At 42.3% G+C, this 16,721-nt stretch overlaps 1 protein-coding gene across 1 annotated transcript in view; it reads left to right on the forward strand.

The window, feature by feature from the left end:
• The window catches only part of usp43b (ubiquitin specific peptidase 43b), a 100,125-nt gene that overhangs the window by 1,421 nt on the left and 81,983 nt on the right, over positions 1-16,721 (forward strand). Inside the window, exon 2 of the mRNA XM_011478550.4 lies at positions 9,890-10,036. Coding sequence (XP_011476852.1) covers positions 9,890-10,036 — 147 coding nt within the window. The remainder of the gene's footprint in view (positions 1-9,889; positions 10,037-16,721) is intronic.

Raw genomic sequence — 16,721 nt, forward strand, 5'->3', positions numbered from 1 at the left:
AGATAATGTGGAGCAGGGAACAAATAACTCCTCACAATGGATCTATTTTTGGAGATGCTAATTATCTGTGGGCATAAAATATCTTGACCACTTTTGCGCAATTTTGTGTTTTGTTCTCACATTAGAATAGGTTGTAAAGAAAGGATTATTTCAGGGTGCACATTTTTTTCTCTCTTGCTTTTGTTTTTACAGCTGCTGCGCTCTCTCAGAGCTCCCCGCTGCCAACCAGAGTTCATCTTACTGCCAATAAATCTCCATTTGTGCATATTCGTTTCCCTCTTATCTCCCAGGACTCTGATATCATGCTTTAGTCTGACATTCAGGCAGAACAGCTCAGAAATTCCTGCCTGGATTACATGAGAAATATTTAACAAAAACTCCTTTTTTCCTGTGATGTTTCTTGCTTTGGTGCTCGGGCGTGCACAGTCCTGCTCTTCTTGGCTGTAACTGGACTGTAGGAGGTCCTGTGTTTGTGCAGCCAGATCCCTTTGAAATTCCCTGTTGAGTAACACCAAAGCTGCTTGGAGGAAGGATTGGGAACTATCAGACAACTTCAGGATCATTTGGCTCAAAATGCTTTTACCAGGTTTTGTTTAAAATGGACATTAGTTGTTTTTGAGGTTTAGGTAATTTTTCAACTCCATGAGTTGTTTACCCGCTCTGGCCTGTTGTTCAGTCCTTGGAGCATTAGAAAGGCTTAACAAAAGCAGCCAGATTAACCCAGTAAGAGCTAAACTGAAAGAGTGGTATGAGACAAAGCATGTCTTCAGTGGATAATTTAGGTTTAGACTGTTTTTTTTGCATCACATGACTCAAAGATGGAACTCACCAAAGAACCAACTCCATGTAATAATCCTAGTTTTAGTTCAAAACTCCTTGAAGGTGACAGTTCAGTGTTATGCTACGTTCAAACTAGACATCTGACGTACTAAACATGCGTTCTTGAACACACATTTACACATTTAGTGTTCACACTGGATGAGAAGGAAAGGCCTTCTTCTTTTTCTTTTTCTAACGTTTTCTCACGTATGTCCGCCATCTACATTTGGAAGAGGCTTGGTATGAAATGATAAAGCGTTGCCAATCTTGGGAATCTTGCTCCGGGCTTTTTCTTTCCCAGCTCTATTCTTATAAATAAAAATCTTGGTGTCATAGAATCCCAGCCGTGCACAAACCCCCAATGATTAATTTCTCCTCCATGATTATTTTTTGAAATGGTTGGTACTTTAGTGAATGAAAAAGTCCCAGATTGGTTTATCTTTCAACACGTGTTCAGTGGCCATGAGTTTAGTACTTTGAGCCTGAAAACAGTCATAGAAACTTGCGTAGCAACACGTGGTTGCGAGAGTTTTGAATGCAGAAGCCCAAAATATACGCACAATTACCGGGACTTTTAATTGAAAGTACGTTGCCAAGGGCGGTGTGAACGTAGCTTTACATGTTTTACAGAAGCATCTTTAAATATTGTCCACTAAAGATGAAGTGTGCCTTACTGGTGAGTCAACTTTGACTTTCACTAGTTGACCTGGCCTGACATGGAAGGAATTGTTACGCCCCTTTTTATTTCTTTTTTTTTTTTTTTTTTTTTTTTTTTTTTTAACTTGTCCTGTCCAACAGCTAGGCAGACAGATGAGAGCTGAGGGCCTCTTGGGTTGGACATATTTTACTTTAACAAGAGGGGTTATTAATCTTCAGACAAACCAAAGGTATGTCTGAATAAACCCCTTTTGTAATTGAGGCCAAACTTTATTAATTTCAAACATGTCTGAAAATCTTTGGTGTTGGACCGGACGGAAAAGGAAAGAGGGGAAGAAGAGAGAGGGACGTTAGAGAGAGGGGGGGTAGGGGGTGATAATAGGAGGGGAAGGGGGGTAAGACCATGAAGCAGCATAAAGCAGCAAGTTTACTGGTTGTTAATCATTATGGTAAGGTTCAAATGAAAAAAAAAACAAACAAAAAAAGAGGGCGGAGCCTGTCCACACACACACTCAAATGTTATAAACACACCTGTTAGTTGCAAAAATGTCCACCTGTCGACATGTACACAAAACAGATAGTGTTCACACGCATACTTATGCCTTAAAACCAACTAGTGTGAAATATTTCAGTCATTCAGTCTGTTGAGCTAACACCTGTGCTCAGGTGAGTTACGCCCCTTTTTAAGTCTAGGGGCCCCAGAGGAGCATAACATAAACAGTAATGGTTTTGTCACCAAACTTAAATGAACAAAAACACCAAAAGTATTGCCTCTGTACAAATATAATACATTTATTTACAAATGAATAAATAACAACCACCAAGAACTAAAAGTGAAGCAAAAAGACTTCAGGGTGAACCAAGATAACCAAAATAACAAACAAAACAAAACCAAACTGAAAAGCCTTCTTGCTGTGAGGCAAAAGCACTAATCACTGTGCCACCGTGCAGCCTTCTAATTTCTACATTTCCAACATTTTCAGTTTGTATTTTTAATTAAATTATGTAACATTTGTACTCATTTTGATATTTCCTTCCATGTTACTGTTATTAACGCTTTCAGATCGGGAGAATCCGGCAGGTTTAAAAAATTCACAAAAATGTTCACATGTTTATTGGGTTCAGATTACTGTCACACTGCTCTTTTTAGAGCAGCAAATCTGGCTAGAACCTAATATTTGTTTGGCTTTTTCCATCAGAAACTGGTGGGCATTCACTTTCTTTCCCTACATCAATCTGAAACCGCAACCTGCTTTTTCTTGGCTCCATCTGAATGTTCTGTTAAATGGACAGATTGAGTCTTCTGCATTCACAAGTTCATAATCCTCAGTACAGTTTCCCTGAACTAGTCTAGGTAGTTCAGCGTTTGAGGGTTTACCCCCCCTCCTCCTATTGATGCTGACTGATGATCAGGAGGTATTAGGAACTATTTCTACTGCCTTTAGTATGTCCTGACTGTGGATTTGAGTTGTGCAGGCTTGGGGCTGACACTCTACCACCTGACCAGTGCACTCGTCTTTTCATTTAAAAAAAAACATGTGGTTAAAATATTCCCAGAAGGATTGTCTCTCAATCACAGAGTTGTTTTTAGTATTTTGAACTCATCTTTGTCAAATTAACTGAAGGTCACTGGGGGCAAAAAGGGCATCTGACATACAGGGGGGTATCAATGGGAAGTGGTAGTCCTACTTTGGTTTTATCCATTCTTTTATGGTTGATTTACTGGTTGATTTTTAAGCAGAAGCTGGAGGTTGCAGAACTGAAGATGCTAATGTTCTTCACAGGAGAAAAAAGAATGGAGTAAATACATAAAGATCACAGCTCAAGGTAGATTTTCTGGAAAAAAGGAAGAAATAAGTCCAAATAACTGACTATTGAACGTGATTATGTCAGTAAAAGGAAGCTAAAGTTAGAGCTACTAGGAAAGAGCCCCAGAGATAGACCAAATAAGAGGAACGTGTATGACGAGAAGGAGGACATGAAGGGGTAGTCATCACGAGTGGGGTTGGATGAAGGAAAATGACTTGCCCTGGTGAAGAAAACAAGAATAAAGTACATTTTCAATGAAAGTTGTCTTTATTTTGCATATTTTATTTAGAATTCTGTCACAATTTGCTTCAAAAATTAAACAAAAAGCAATTTAAAATTTGGGATGTATTTGAGAAAAATGTGAGAATTAATAGATTATTTTAAATTATGATAAAGTGAGCAATTTTTAAAATGTATTTCAGCACTTCAGTTTCAAGACATTTACAAAATTGCACCTTAAGAGTAGAAAACAACATTTAATGAGCAGTTTGATAGAAACCATTAAAGTAAAAGGTTGTCTGGGCTGTTTGTATAGAGGACGTCAAAGCAGGTTTCTTTGATCATATTGACCTCCACCCTGTTTGATAAAGTGAAATCAGGTCTAAAAGGTCTAAAGTCTTTTTTTACTCAGTTGACTGTAAACATCTTTCTTGAGGAAAAACCTCTCTAAGCACTAAAGGGGTCATTTTCAGTGTTTTTTTTAAATATATATTCTTAAGTTAAATGCTTGCACACATGACACCCTGCAGACTGACCATTATGTTGCAGACGTTAATAGAAAGCATCATGGCTTTTTCTTCAGCCCTTAATTATATCAGTGGGACAATTGCCACCTTTAAGGAGCTCTCACTAATCACTGTTATTGCTGTGCTGTAAAGACCAGCTGCACAGCAGCTGAAGGTCAGCGCAGGTCACAGCTCCCTTTAATACCAGAGTACCACCTTAAAACATGCCTGTATGTTTAAGGAGCATCAGACATAAAATGCTATTTTAGACTCCATCTTTTATCGTTGTTGAGTCTAAATTTCTTCTTGTTGTCTTTGCAAAAAAATAAGAGGACTTTCTTCTGAATTTCTTCACTATAGTGCGATTCACAGAAATGCAATGTTACGTGTCAGCAGATTGTTTTTGCAATTCTTCTTTTTTACCGCGCCTTTTGAGTAAAAGTTTTGCCCCCACCACATACTCAAGAACTCTCCCAAATTTGCATACATTCAGGACCTGGCGAAAATGAATTTATGAAATGTTATGAAATGTAATTTATGAAACGCTGTCAATGTTTATGTTGCAGCGTCAGCTGCAATTTATTTGAGTAAGTTTCATAAAATTTTACCCACGCGCAACCAGGTTAAAGTCCCACTCCGATCATCTTTTGATGATCGCAAAAAAGTCCCAAGTCTATTACTGTTTTTAAGGAATTTACATTCTGTAAATGAAACAGCAATGATCATAAATGAATTCTCCTCCATATCAGACTATTCCATTAATTGGAATAAGTCTGTTTTATTACCACTCAACAGGAATATGGAACAAAGACTCACAATTCCAGTTAAAACAGGAAATATCAAATATCTGGGTATCTACTTTTCCCCCAAACTATCAGAACTGGTGCAGCTAAACCACACCCCATTACTGAAAAGCATACAGGACGATCTAACACGCTGGACCAACCTGCCTCTGTCCCTTATGGGCAAGGTAGCCACGGTTAAAATGAAAATCTTACCCAAAGTTAATTATCTCTTCTCAATGATTCCCACACAACCGCCATTAAAATGGTTCAAAACATTAGACTCATCCATATCAAGCTTTCTATGGAACAACAAACCTGCAAGAATTAGTCTAAAAACTTTAAAATCTGCAAAAAGCTGTGGAGGATTAGAACTACCTAATTTCCACAAATACTTTCTTGCAAATAGATTACAATATATCTTAAAATGGTTAAAAAATAATCCAGAAACCAACTCATGGTTAGACTTGGAACAGGTGTTATGTGGAAAGATCAACCTGTCACAGCTACCATTTATTAGCCAAACAGTTAAAAAACAGGATTGTTTCAAAAGCGTTAATATAAATGCCACCTTAACAGCCTGGTGGGAATTTCTCAAAATATCAAAATCATCAATTCAACCGTGCAAAATGACACCCATCTGGAACAACCCGGACATCCTTATTAACAAAAAAATGATTCACTTCCCAGCTTGGCAAGCAGGGGGCATAAAACAACTAGAGCACGTAATTATTGATAGAAGATTCATAACCCCCCAGGAACTTCAAGACAAACATGGAATAAATAACTTCTTGGAATATCAGCAACTTAAATCAAGTATTACTAAAAAGTATAAAATTAAAGACGACGATTTAAAGCTACCAGATGTAGTTACCACTCTGATTAATTTTTCAATGAATAGAACTCTCTCCAAAATATACAAACTTTTATGTAATTTAGATAACAATATTGCCCTTCCAACAAAAAAATGGGATGCAGATTTGAGCATCAGCACAGATGAAAGCTTCTGGTCAGAACTTTGTCTAAACACCTTTAAACTGACAAAAAGTCCAAATCTGCAGCTAATCCATCTCAAAACTCTTCACAGAATTTACTACACTGGACAGAGGATGTTCAAGATGGGTCTCAGTAACTCAGACATTTGCGAGCACTGTGATAATAATCTACCCGACAGCTACATGCACGCACTGTGGTTCTGCACTCCTGTCAGGGCTCTCTGGCAGCAGGTATGTGCCGATTTATCAGTCTGGCTTAAGGTTTCAATCACTGCCTCACCGTCACTTTGTGTGCTTGGTGACATGAGTGCCATCGATATAGAAGAAGGATTAGCATCTATCATTTTCATAACTCTTTGTATTGCCAAAAAAACTATTTTAATAAATTGGAAAAACAAGAAAAATATAAACATAAGTCAACACAGAAATCTGCTGTTTGATCATATCAGCTTGGAAAAAATGTCAGCCCAAAGCTCAAGTAACTTTGAAAGAATTCAGTCTCTCTGGTCTCCTGTGGTTGACTCCATGACTTAGGGGGTGGAGGGCTTGGTCGTCGCTGCTCCTTGCCCTTCTGCCGTGGTTTGGGGTGGGGGTCGGGGCTTCCGGTGCCTGGCGGGGGCGGTGGGGGGCTCCGTTGGTCGGGGGGTCGGGTCCGGTGCCTGGGTGGGGCGGGCTGGGGCGCTGCGTGGTCCTCTGGGCTTGGGTGTGGGGGTGCGTGGTGGGGGGGTGGGGTGGTGGTCTGGCTTGGCTTGGGGGGGTGGTCCCTTTGCCTGTGCTGGGGGGGGTTGGCGGGGGGCCCTGCTCGGGTGGGGGGGGCCCAGCGGCGCCGGATGGGCTGCCCATCTGCACCTGGGGCTGGGATCGGCCCTTCCCTGGCTCTGGGACGGGACGGGACAACCCTCTCGGGGCCCCCGGTCGCTCTGGGTGTCACCCGCTTCGGCTGCGGGGTCTGGGGTGGGGTGGGGTGGGGGGCTTGTCGGCCCTGTCCTGTGGGGGGGCGTTCTGGGGGGGAGGGGGGGCCCATTATTAGTACGGGTCGGGGGGGCTAGCGGGTCGGGGTCTCCGCTGAGGCAATCAGTGGTTGCCTCGGCCGGTTGGCCTCCTCGGTCCCGTCGAGGCCTGACCAGAGCTCTTCTAGGGCCGGCGTCTGGGGGTGGGGGCCTGGGCTTGCTCCGGGGGGGGGCGACGCTTTCTGGCTCCTCTCTCTCTGTGTGGGGTGGGTGGTGCCGGGCCTGGGGTGTCGGCGCCTCCGGGGGTGGGCCCCTGGGCTGGGTGGCCCTGGCCCCTTTGCTGGGGGTGGGCTGGGGGACGGCTGTTTGACCACCGGGGGACAGTCTACCAGCTGTCCCCAACTTACCCCCTTCCTTATATAACCTCATATTAGGGTGAGGGGGTGGGGGGTTTAGCCTGCGATGCGCCTTGGGGGGGGGGCTACTTGGGAGTGGCCCCCCTCCTATGGTTGCCGTATGGAGTGGGCCCCCCCTCTTTCGGTTTTATTTGCACCTTAGACACGTAGGGTCCTTGGTAGGGGGGGTGCTTGGACATCACTGCCAGCAAGCAGCAGATGTCCTCCTGGCACCCTACCCGCCAATTTTAACCGCACCTTAGACATTTAGGGCCCCTTGGTGTGGAGGGTGAGGGGACATCACTGTGAGTAATCAGGAGATGTCCCCTTAGTGCCCTACTCGCCAATTATAACTGCACCCCCCTTAGTACACACACCCCTCCCCCTTCAATATATACATTCAAACATAAACACACACACATGCACACAAACACCCTCTCAAACACCCATACACGCACACACATTTTACAAGGAAGGTGGGACCTGGGTCCATCTGTCCCCTACCCCGTCCCTGGTGGGGGGTGCGGGCCCCTTGGCGATGGCGGCCGTGTCCCTTGGGTGCCGGCTCCCTGGGCCCGGCGGTGCTCTCTCCGCACGGTGGGGGGGTTCATATTACACCTGAGCCGGGGGTGTTCGTGTCCCTGGGGGGTGGGTCCTGGTCCTTGCCCCTGGGCGCTGGGCCCCGCCAAACTTCCAACATGGCCGAGCCTGGTCGGGCCATATTTATAACATCCCTTATGGGCCGCCCTTTTTTCCCCGGGGTTCCCCCCTCCTGGGCGGGGGCGGCGGGCCCCTGCCTTGCTCCTACCTGGACCAACCGTGGGCCGGGTGGGTGGCTGCCTGGAGTGCGGAGCGGGTCTCCCTTGGGGGGTCCTGGCTCGTACCTGGGGTCGGGGCGGGGGGATGCCCGGAACTCCTGGGTGGTGGTGGGGTGCTCGTCTGGGGCTGTGGGCGTCCCTCTCCGGTGGGGCCCTGCGTTGGGCTCTTCCGGCGCGGCGGGGGGCTGCTTTCCTGGCTGGGCTGGGGCGGCGCTCTCTTTCCCTCTGCGCCTCCCTGCTCTCTGGCTCTGGGGGCCTCGCGGCGGTCCTGCTGGCCCTGGCCTGGGTGGCGGTCTTGGTCGCCCGGGGGGCGGTTGTTCCCTGCCTGTTCCCGTGTGGCGCTGGGGGAATTCCGGCTGCCGCTGCTGCTGCGGCGGGGGTATGGGTGTGGGGGTGGCTGGGCGCTCCTCCTCCTTCTTTTCACATTCCACCATCCATTTTAGAAGAACATAAACACTCACCTGAGCACAGGTGTTAGCTCACCTTTGCACTAATAGTTTGCATGATTGAATGAATGAAAGATTTCACACTAGTTGGTTTAAAGGCATAAGTATGCGTTCGTGAACATCAAACATGATTGAAATCAAACATGATTGAAATTAATAAAGTTTGGCCTCAATTACAAAAGGGGTTTATTCAGACATACCTTTGGTTTGTCTGAAGATGAATAACCCCTCTTGTTAGAATAAAATATGTCCAACACAAGAGGCCCTCAGCTCTCATCTGTTTGCCTAGCTGTTGGACAGGACAAGTTAAAAAAAAAAAAAAAAAAAAAAAAAAAAAAGTCCCAAGTCCTTTGTAATGTATTGACTATGCTTGACATTTAAAATGTATTAATACAAATTCCTGGACTTAGGCCTCTCTTGCACGGGTTTTGCTTTATCCCATAGATGGCAGCACTAGTTATCCAATATGGCAGCGCCCCTGTTTAATTCAAGAAGGGCCCAAGTCCAGAGATTTTAGTTTGCTAGTCCTCTGAAATGATAAAAGTAAAGTGCTTCATATTAAAGCCTTTGTAAGCTATGAACTGGTGCTAAATCTGGGTAAAGTATTAATCATTTGGTGTAGCCTCTTTTGTAGCAGCTCTAAAATTAAACTCCTAGGAGTTTTGATAATCACCTCCTCTTAACTCCTCGAGCATCACTGAGAAACTACTTGGAAAAAACGTTGGCTTTAAACTTTGTAGAGTTGACGTGGCGAGCACGCAAAAGAGGCGTTCCTCTGTTCCTCGCAAATGTCTTACCAGAATATTATGAAAATGTAAAATGTGAATCGTTGGCTCAAACTGAACAAAATTATATGACAAACATATAAGGATTGTGGGCGGGGTTGACAAAAAAGTTTATTTTTTTTTTATTCTCTGGCTTTTTGTGAACTCTAGTGTTTTAACTTTCAGATCACTCACCCCGCTCTCCACTGAGATGTAATAGTCATAAGAAGCATATCCCACATTAGTGATTACTGCCGTTCCCTCTGCCATAATCTGTCATCGCCGACTCTGCTTCCTCCGGCTGACAGCTGCAGTTCATGAGGCTAATTCCTTGCTTAATTAAGCTGGGTGCCATTTGCATTGGCAGTCGCATGGCACTGTGTGGGAACTGGAGTTCTCTTTAATCCACTTTTAAGCAAAATGTTATTCAGAGCTCCCTCATGAAAGAAAAACTCTGAAAGTGACTGACATGATCAGCGCTACATGGTAGAAAATTATATAGAAGTGCATTCTGAAGAGACTAAAACAAAGGTTGACTTTCAAACCTAATATTTGAGTCAAACACCACCAAGTCATTAAAAGGACGTTGCAGATTCAAGCAGTGATTGGTGTAATTTCATTTCATTTTTCTAAATAAACCTTTTATTTCCAAAATCCAAAATTGCAAACTCTATTGTCTAACAATCTAGTTGAAAACACATCAATTGTGTCTTCTTTTCCCTTCTCTAGACAGTTGTGTCCAAATACGGATCCCAGTTTCGTGGGAATTCTCAGCATGACGCCCTGGAATTCCTTTTGTGGCTGCTGGATCGAGTCCATGAAGACGTCATCCTGGCACCTCACAATAACAACAACAAGGTCAAAGCTCCTGAGAAGGTGAGAACTACAAAGGCCATCAGTGTAATTAAAGGGATCATTCTTCAGTAAAAATGGACTCAGAAGTGCTAGCTCTTTTTGAGCTTGTTGTTATTCCAGACGCTCTAGAACGGTAAAGATCTTTACTGCTCATGAAATTATGTTGAAGCACCTTACAGATGCCTGAGGATACATATAACTAAGAATAGAAATAAAATAATAATGTCAAGTATTATAATGTGCTGCTGTAATTGTTGCGCAAAATCTGCCCTGGGAGTATATTTGCAATGCTCAAAAGGGAAACAGATCTGTAGCAGAAGCGGTGTAAGGGATATTTAATGGTGGTTCAGGTGCAGCATGTTCTGAAATTGTCCTCTAAGTTGAAGAGCCAACAGGCGAGTCATCAGTCATGCAGAGGATGATGACAAACTCACTGACTGACTGACCTGTAGACGTTCATAAGCAGTTCTTGTGGGAGTCTAGCTTTGAAAGTTGTCTTTTTGGTAAGCCAAGCCAAGTCCTAGATGATAATAATGATTTCTATTCACTTGTCTTCTCTTCTTTGTTGATGGCAGAGGGTGATGCATGGGGGGCTTCAGTTGGAGTTTAGGATCATCTTGCCTTTTTTATTGTGATAATAAAGTTATAGACTCACCAGGTTCTTCTTGTCTGCTTTGATGTGCCATGGTTGGTAATCATTGAGCCCATCTTTTGCAAACTGGTTGAGTTTGGGGACTGCATGGTGGTGCAGTGGTTAGAGCTCTCACCTCATAATGAGAAGGTCATGGTTCAAATCTCATTTGGGTTCTTTCTAAGTGGACTCCTAATGCATGCATGCATTAATTTTTCAATGGTTTCATCCTACAGTCCAAAAACATGTGTCATGTGTCTTTAAATTGTCCTTAGATGTACATGTCAGTGTGCGGTTCTGAAACAGACTGGTGACCTGTTTAGGGTGAACCCTGTTTTGGCCCAATAGTACCTGGGTTGATTCAAGCAGCCCAGTGACCCTGAAAGGCATTGAGTGGGTTCTGAAGATTGGTGAATGGGTTGAGTTGGCAGCAATAAGTGAATATAGATGGATGGGCTGAGGATCTCTGACTTCACTCCTAGGTTTTCTATCAGGCTCATTCAAGGGTAGTAAGTTTTAGGTCTAGGAAATCACCACCCCGATTAGATATGCATTTTGTATGTTCTTGTTTTAATGCATGCTGACAACTGTTTTCCCAGTTCACGTTTATGTTGTTTATCATCAAGCGCCAAAGTGTGACCGTGACAGCAAGGTTCGTCCAGAAATGATGTTATGATTCGACAGACAGGATCTACCTCTTTATCTCCGTCGGCATTAGATCCACATCTTTAAACTTGTTCTGCAATTTTTATGCAAGAGATGTTCAATGCACTCTCTTCTTCTTTGAGTCTTTGTCTGCGATCAAGAACTATGGAGATTAGATATTTTCTCTAGGCATGCCACCTTGTAGAGATGCGCCTGCAGGCGCGCCTCATCACGATTCTGATACTGGACTGGGAATTGAACTGCTTTGCAGTGAGCCGGTGAAAAGGAAGCCTTCATGTTTTATTTAAGACGTGTTTTGACTATACATTAATCTGTATTTTTAAAGAAAGGTTTGAGGTGAGAACTTTTTAAAGCATCAACAGGCTGCATAATTGCAAAGCACCTGGCTCAGTGAGTGATAGTCCCACAATAGTTTGAAAGAATGTGATTAGGTCTGCACAATAAATTGCAAATTTATCGTTATCGCAATCCAAGCTGTGTAATGTGCATACTGCAAAAGACAGCAAAAATTGCGATAAATGGTCACCCTAAATGTGCTAAGACAATCTTTTGGCAGCTTGAATTATTTAACAAATCAAATAAATCTCTTTATTCATTTGGCCAATTACCGTAGATGGATCCCTTCAAATTCATGACAAATCGGATGGAGCCCTTTTATGTTAGATGTTCGCCTCCGATGTAGACTAGGGTCATTTGGAGTATAATTTAAGATATGTTGACTCTTATTTAAATTAAACTGCAGTGAAAGGGAAATTCTGTTTTTAGTTGTTTTGCAATTTTTTCATATATCGCAAGCTATCGCAATTGTCATCATCACATCGCAAATCGCAACTTTTCCTCATATCGTGGACCCATAAATGTGATGGAGATTAGTGGTGGCAATTGCGGCTTTCTATATTTGATTTATTTATTTATTTTTTGTTTATTTTTTATTTATGGGGTTCAAGGATATTGTAGAACCCAGAGTATAAAATAGGGCAAATGCAAATAAAATGCATGAGTGGAGAAACCAAGCATTTTCCTCTATCAGTATTTGTGCAAAAATGCTGAAGAGGTGCGGAAACAGAAGTTTGCTTAAACACTTGTGTTTCTAATGAAAAATGTAAAAAAATTTGTCTTTAATCATTTTTCCATATTCAAATATGTTAGATGTGGTAGAGTCAATATGGACAGCACACTCTTGTGTGAGTGAAAATCTGATTTTGTTTCTGCTTTTTTACTTTTTATGCCAGACGTGTCCAAAGTCTGGCCTGAAGGGCCAAATGTGGCCTGCATTCAAATTTCCAGGTTCCTTTCATAGAATCAATAACATGCGCCCCCAGTATATTCTAAAAACGGTGACTTCGATTTCTTGTTTGTTTTTGGATAAATTATGTTTTTTAACTTTTGGGCACCTGTGACAACACTGTTGTGTGACTCTTCTGTGACACTTTCAAGAATATTTCTAAAATGTCAACTGTAAATAAAAAAGAAAGCAAATGACAGTAAGGGCCACCACTTCCAGACCAGTGGAAATTGGCAGAAAATTTCACTGAAAAAATTGTCAAATATTTTTATGAATTTAGACATTATTTCTTCCACAATGTATTGCTTTAGTGATATGTTTGTGCTTTACTGAGAAAATACACAAGTAGCCTGTCAAAAACTCTTCAACCTGCCCATTCCATCACCCTGCTCCACTAAACTTTATGTCACAAGAACAGGCAGATGGCTGGTTCCAAATGCAGCAAGTTTATTAGCTCAGCTAATAGTCCACAAAGCTAAATCAGGGTCAGGCAGGCTAGCAGAGGTAAATAACGAGCATGGAAGCATCAGAGAGGAAGCAGCAGTCAGGATCCAGGCAAGATTTGGGGCAGGGGGCAGGCAAACAGAGTCAGAGACAAAACATGGTCAGGAATTCAGAAGGTCAGATCCAGCTATAAAGCTCAGTAATGCAGGCAAAGTGGCACAAACAAATCTGTTAGGGGCGGCAGTGGTAGGGTGGCCGACCTCCAATCATAAGATTGCGGGTTTGATTCTCGCCTTGCCTGCCCGTGTGTCAATGTGTCCTTGGGTAAGACACTGAATCCCACCTTGCCTCTGGTGGGAGGTTGGCGCCAGTGGGAGGTTGGCGCCAGTGTTCGGCAGCGGAGCCACCACCAGTGTGCATGGGTGAATGGGTCTGTGACTGTAAAGTGCTTTGGGCCTTCGAAGAAGGTAGAAAAGCGCTATATAAGCATACGCCATTAACAAACAATATTTCGCACTGAGTGACTCTCAGTACAGTGCTTAAGTGTACTGTGAGTGATTGCAAACTAGAGTCATGTGTGTGGCATCCAGAAACTGTGCGCTGGGGTTCGCTGGGAGACGAATTGCACTTAGAACTCTGGAGACGGTTCCTGCTGGTGACCAGAGAAGGAAAAACTACCTCTGACTTCTGACACTTTGCTATGGGTAAGGTAAAACAGGGCTTCTTCTGAACCTAAACTCATCCAGCTCACTGGGGTCAAGAAGAACCACATAGAGAGGAAAGCTTCATTCAGCTTCATTTAAACAAAAGGATCTGCTAAATCAAACATGTAACCATCATCTCAAATGACCCACAAGAGTGGGGAATCTGTTCAGCTGCACTGCAATGGTTGAATATTTTTTAAATAATCGGTGTTGCTTCAGGAGGAAGACTTTGTGTGAAGAAAAGCAGATTACAACCGACAGAATATAGTTGATTTTCAAAATAAAATTCCACAGTTGAACTTTGGGGTTAACATGCATTTTCCTTCTGAATGGACTCCATTGGTGGCCACTGTGGTTCTGTAACACTCAATGAAAAACAACAAACAAGGCACCCCACTCTTCATGAACTTCAAACTGTGTTTTCATGCTCTGTGTCTGGACATTTACAAGAGAGAGACAAGAAAATGTATCACCCCACTATTCAATACTTTGAATTTTGAGCTTGATTTGCTTGGAGCTTCCCAAATCGGGACACCCATGTCTTGAAGCTTTCGTCTCGCCCTTTATTTGATCAAATGTTTGGATTGTGGATTCATTGAAAAAATTTAGGGGGCTTTGTATAGCTTTTAAATGAATCTTCCAAGTTACTCTTATTACTAAATGCTTCCAGGTATCCATAACACCACCTAAGGAAAGCGAAAGAGTATTCAGCAGGAATCAAAATACATTTTCAGCAACTTTTTTGTGAGTGATGGTAAATGAAAGACGCTCCTCTAAGTGCTTAATTTTATACGTCAGTGGCTTTAACACTTACATTTAGAAGATACAGAGGTGTATGTAGAGTGAACCTGTTTTATTTTGCAGCTCAGTGAGGGGAAATCCTACTCAAGGGGTCACGCTCCCTCTCAGAACCCTAACTGCAACATTAGTCTTGAAGCAACACAAGGAAATGGGGATTCATTAACTAGTAAATTATTAACGGTGACTGCAGCCAGGTTTGGATCATGTTAGAGTGTACATCTGGAAAGCCAAAAGCTGTAAAATGGAAGCCACGGAAATCTCTTTTGAGCCTTTAAGGAAGGATGGATGCATGAGCTTAGTAAAAACATTCCATATGTTCATTCTGACAGATTTACGGATGAATCAGGAAGATTGATATGTTGACAAGCTAAGTGACGTATTGTAAAATAACAACAGGAATAAAGACATATTCTACACCTAAGGTACCGTTTCTTCTGCTCTACAAGGTGCACCGTCAACGAATGGTCAATTAAGCGAGACAAAACTGTCAGATATCCGTCCATCAGTCAGTCAGACTTTATCAACTGTGTTCATAGTAATTGTAGAACTTGTTTATAACACGCTACACATTAGATTATTTACAATACCTGTAACTCCAACCATGTTTGTAGCACGTAAATAACAGACTGATACCGCTAAAACAAATGATTCTGTGAATACACTAACTCCTGACTTTGTTAGTAACAGTTTAAATAAAAAAACAAAGTCCTACACCGCTTTATGTTAGCCATGTTGGTGCGTTAACAACAAAACCTAAACTAATTTGCAACTTGTCAAAAACAGACTGACATTTTGACAGTCAAAAAACTGTAATGTAAAACAATCTATTACTTTTTTTGCTGCTTCTTTATTACTTAGGACAAATTGTTTGGATTCACATCAACTTGTTGGAATATTACAGTGGAGAAATAAATGGGTTAAGTCAAATGCTGGTTTGCAGCCACGACCACTGGGATGCAACATCAAAAGCACCAATGCAACACGGTGCAGTCAGTGTGTTATGTCAACACCCCTTCATACCCCTTGTTTTTGTCCAGTCCCCTGTTGCTCTTTTTCAACATTTTACAAAGTCAAGATTATCTCTGGTGTGAAATTACAGATCATTTCGGAGACATTTGAAGTCTTAATAAAGTGCACAAATAGATGTCTCAGCACTCTGACAGAGAGGGAGTGCAGCAATATGGTATTTGTCCAAAGCAGAAAATCTCCTGTGACAGTTGTCTCTTATGTTTGTCCAAGCCGTCTGCTGTCAGTAAGGGTGGGCTCTTTGCAGATATCAAAGTTGGGATGGATTTGACTTTTATCAGAGGGAAGTTGAAGTTAGGTTTTTCTCACTCAATGTCACTGTTAAATGGAATTTTAACTCTGTCTTCTTGTGACCCCTGGTTTACTCCTCTACAGTGGCCTTGTAGTGCAAATCATACCAACAAATCCCACAGTGCAAGAATATCATAAAGATCACAATGACAATTAACAAAGCAAAACCAATGTAAAAGAAATATAACATTTTATAAGTTAAAAAAAATCCACAAACCAAACAAACAAAACATTTTGGAAAACAAAAGTAATTTAAAAAAAATGTAACAAACAAGGTTGGTATTATGGGACATCATCTAATCAGCGAGGTCCCAAAAAAAACTTTTCCCATTATAACTTTTCTGGTTTCTTATTTTGTTTCATTTTTGAACATTTCATTTTGTTCATTTCAATTTGTTGTTGTCGTTGTTCTGCTTTTCTGATTGTTGTTGTGGTCTTTAGAAAGGTTTTTGCCCTGTGTGATTTGCCCTTCAGAGCCACCGTACTCCTCACCTTGACGAGCTCTCTTTGTCTTTGGCAGCTGTTGCACACCACTGCAGGAATGTGCACAGGAGCTGTGGCATGTAAGCACTGTTTCCCCAGTCAACTGGTTGGAGTATGAAGAGTATTTTAGGGAGATGAGGAGAGCTATATGGGTTGTTTTAGTGTCAAATAAAACTTTATTTCTAAAACAATTTGGAACACAATAGTTGAAAAAAGTGCTTTACAGAACAGAACATATGATGGTATGCAGCATTAAAACACTTAAACTCATACCTGGTAAAATCACGCGTTTTGTTGGTCTGTGGTCCTCAGCTGCATCTTTGCTGGAGCTCCAGTTGTTCTGAATGTCTGCCAGAGTCAGTCGGGGTCACAGCC

Source organism: Oryzias latipes, chromosome 8, assembly GCF_053564925.1.
Source record: "Oryzias latipes strain Hd-rR chromosome 8, Olatipes_Hd-rR_3.1".
Taxonomy (NCBI): Eukaryota; Metazoa; Chordata; class Actinopteri; order Beloniformes; family Adrianichthyidae; genus Oryzias; species Oryzias latipes.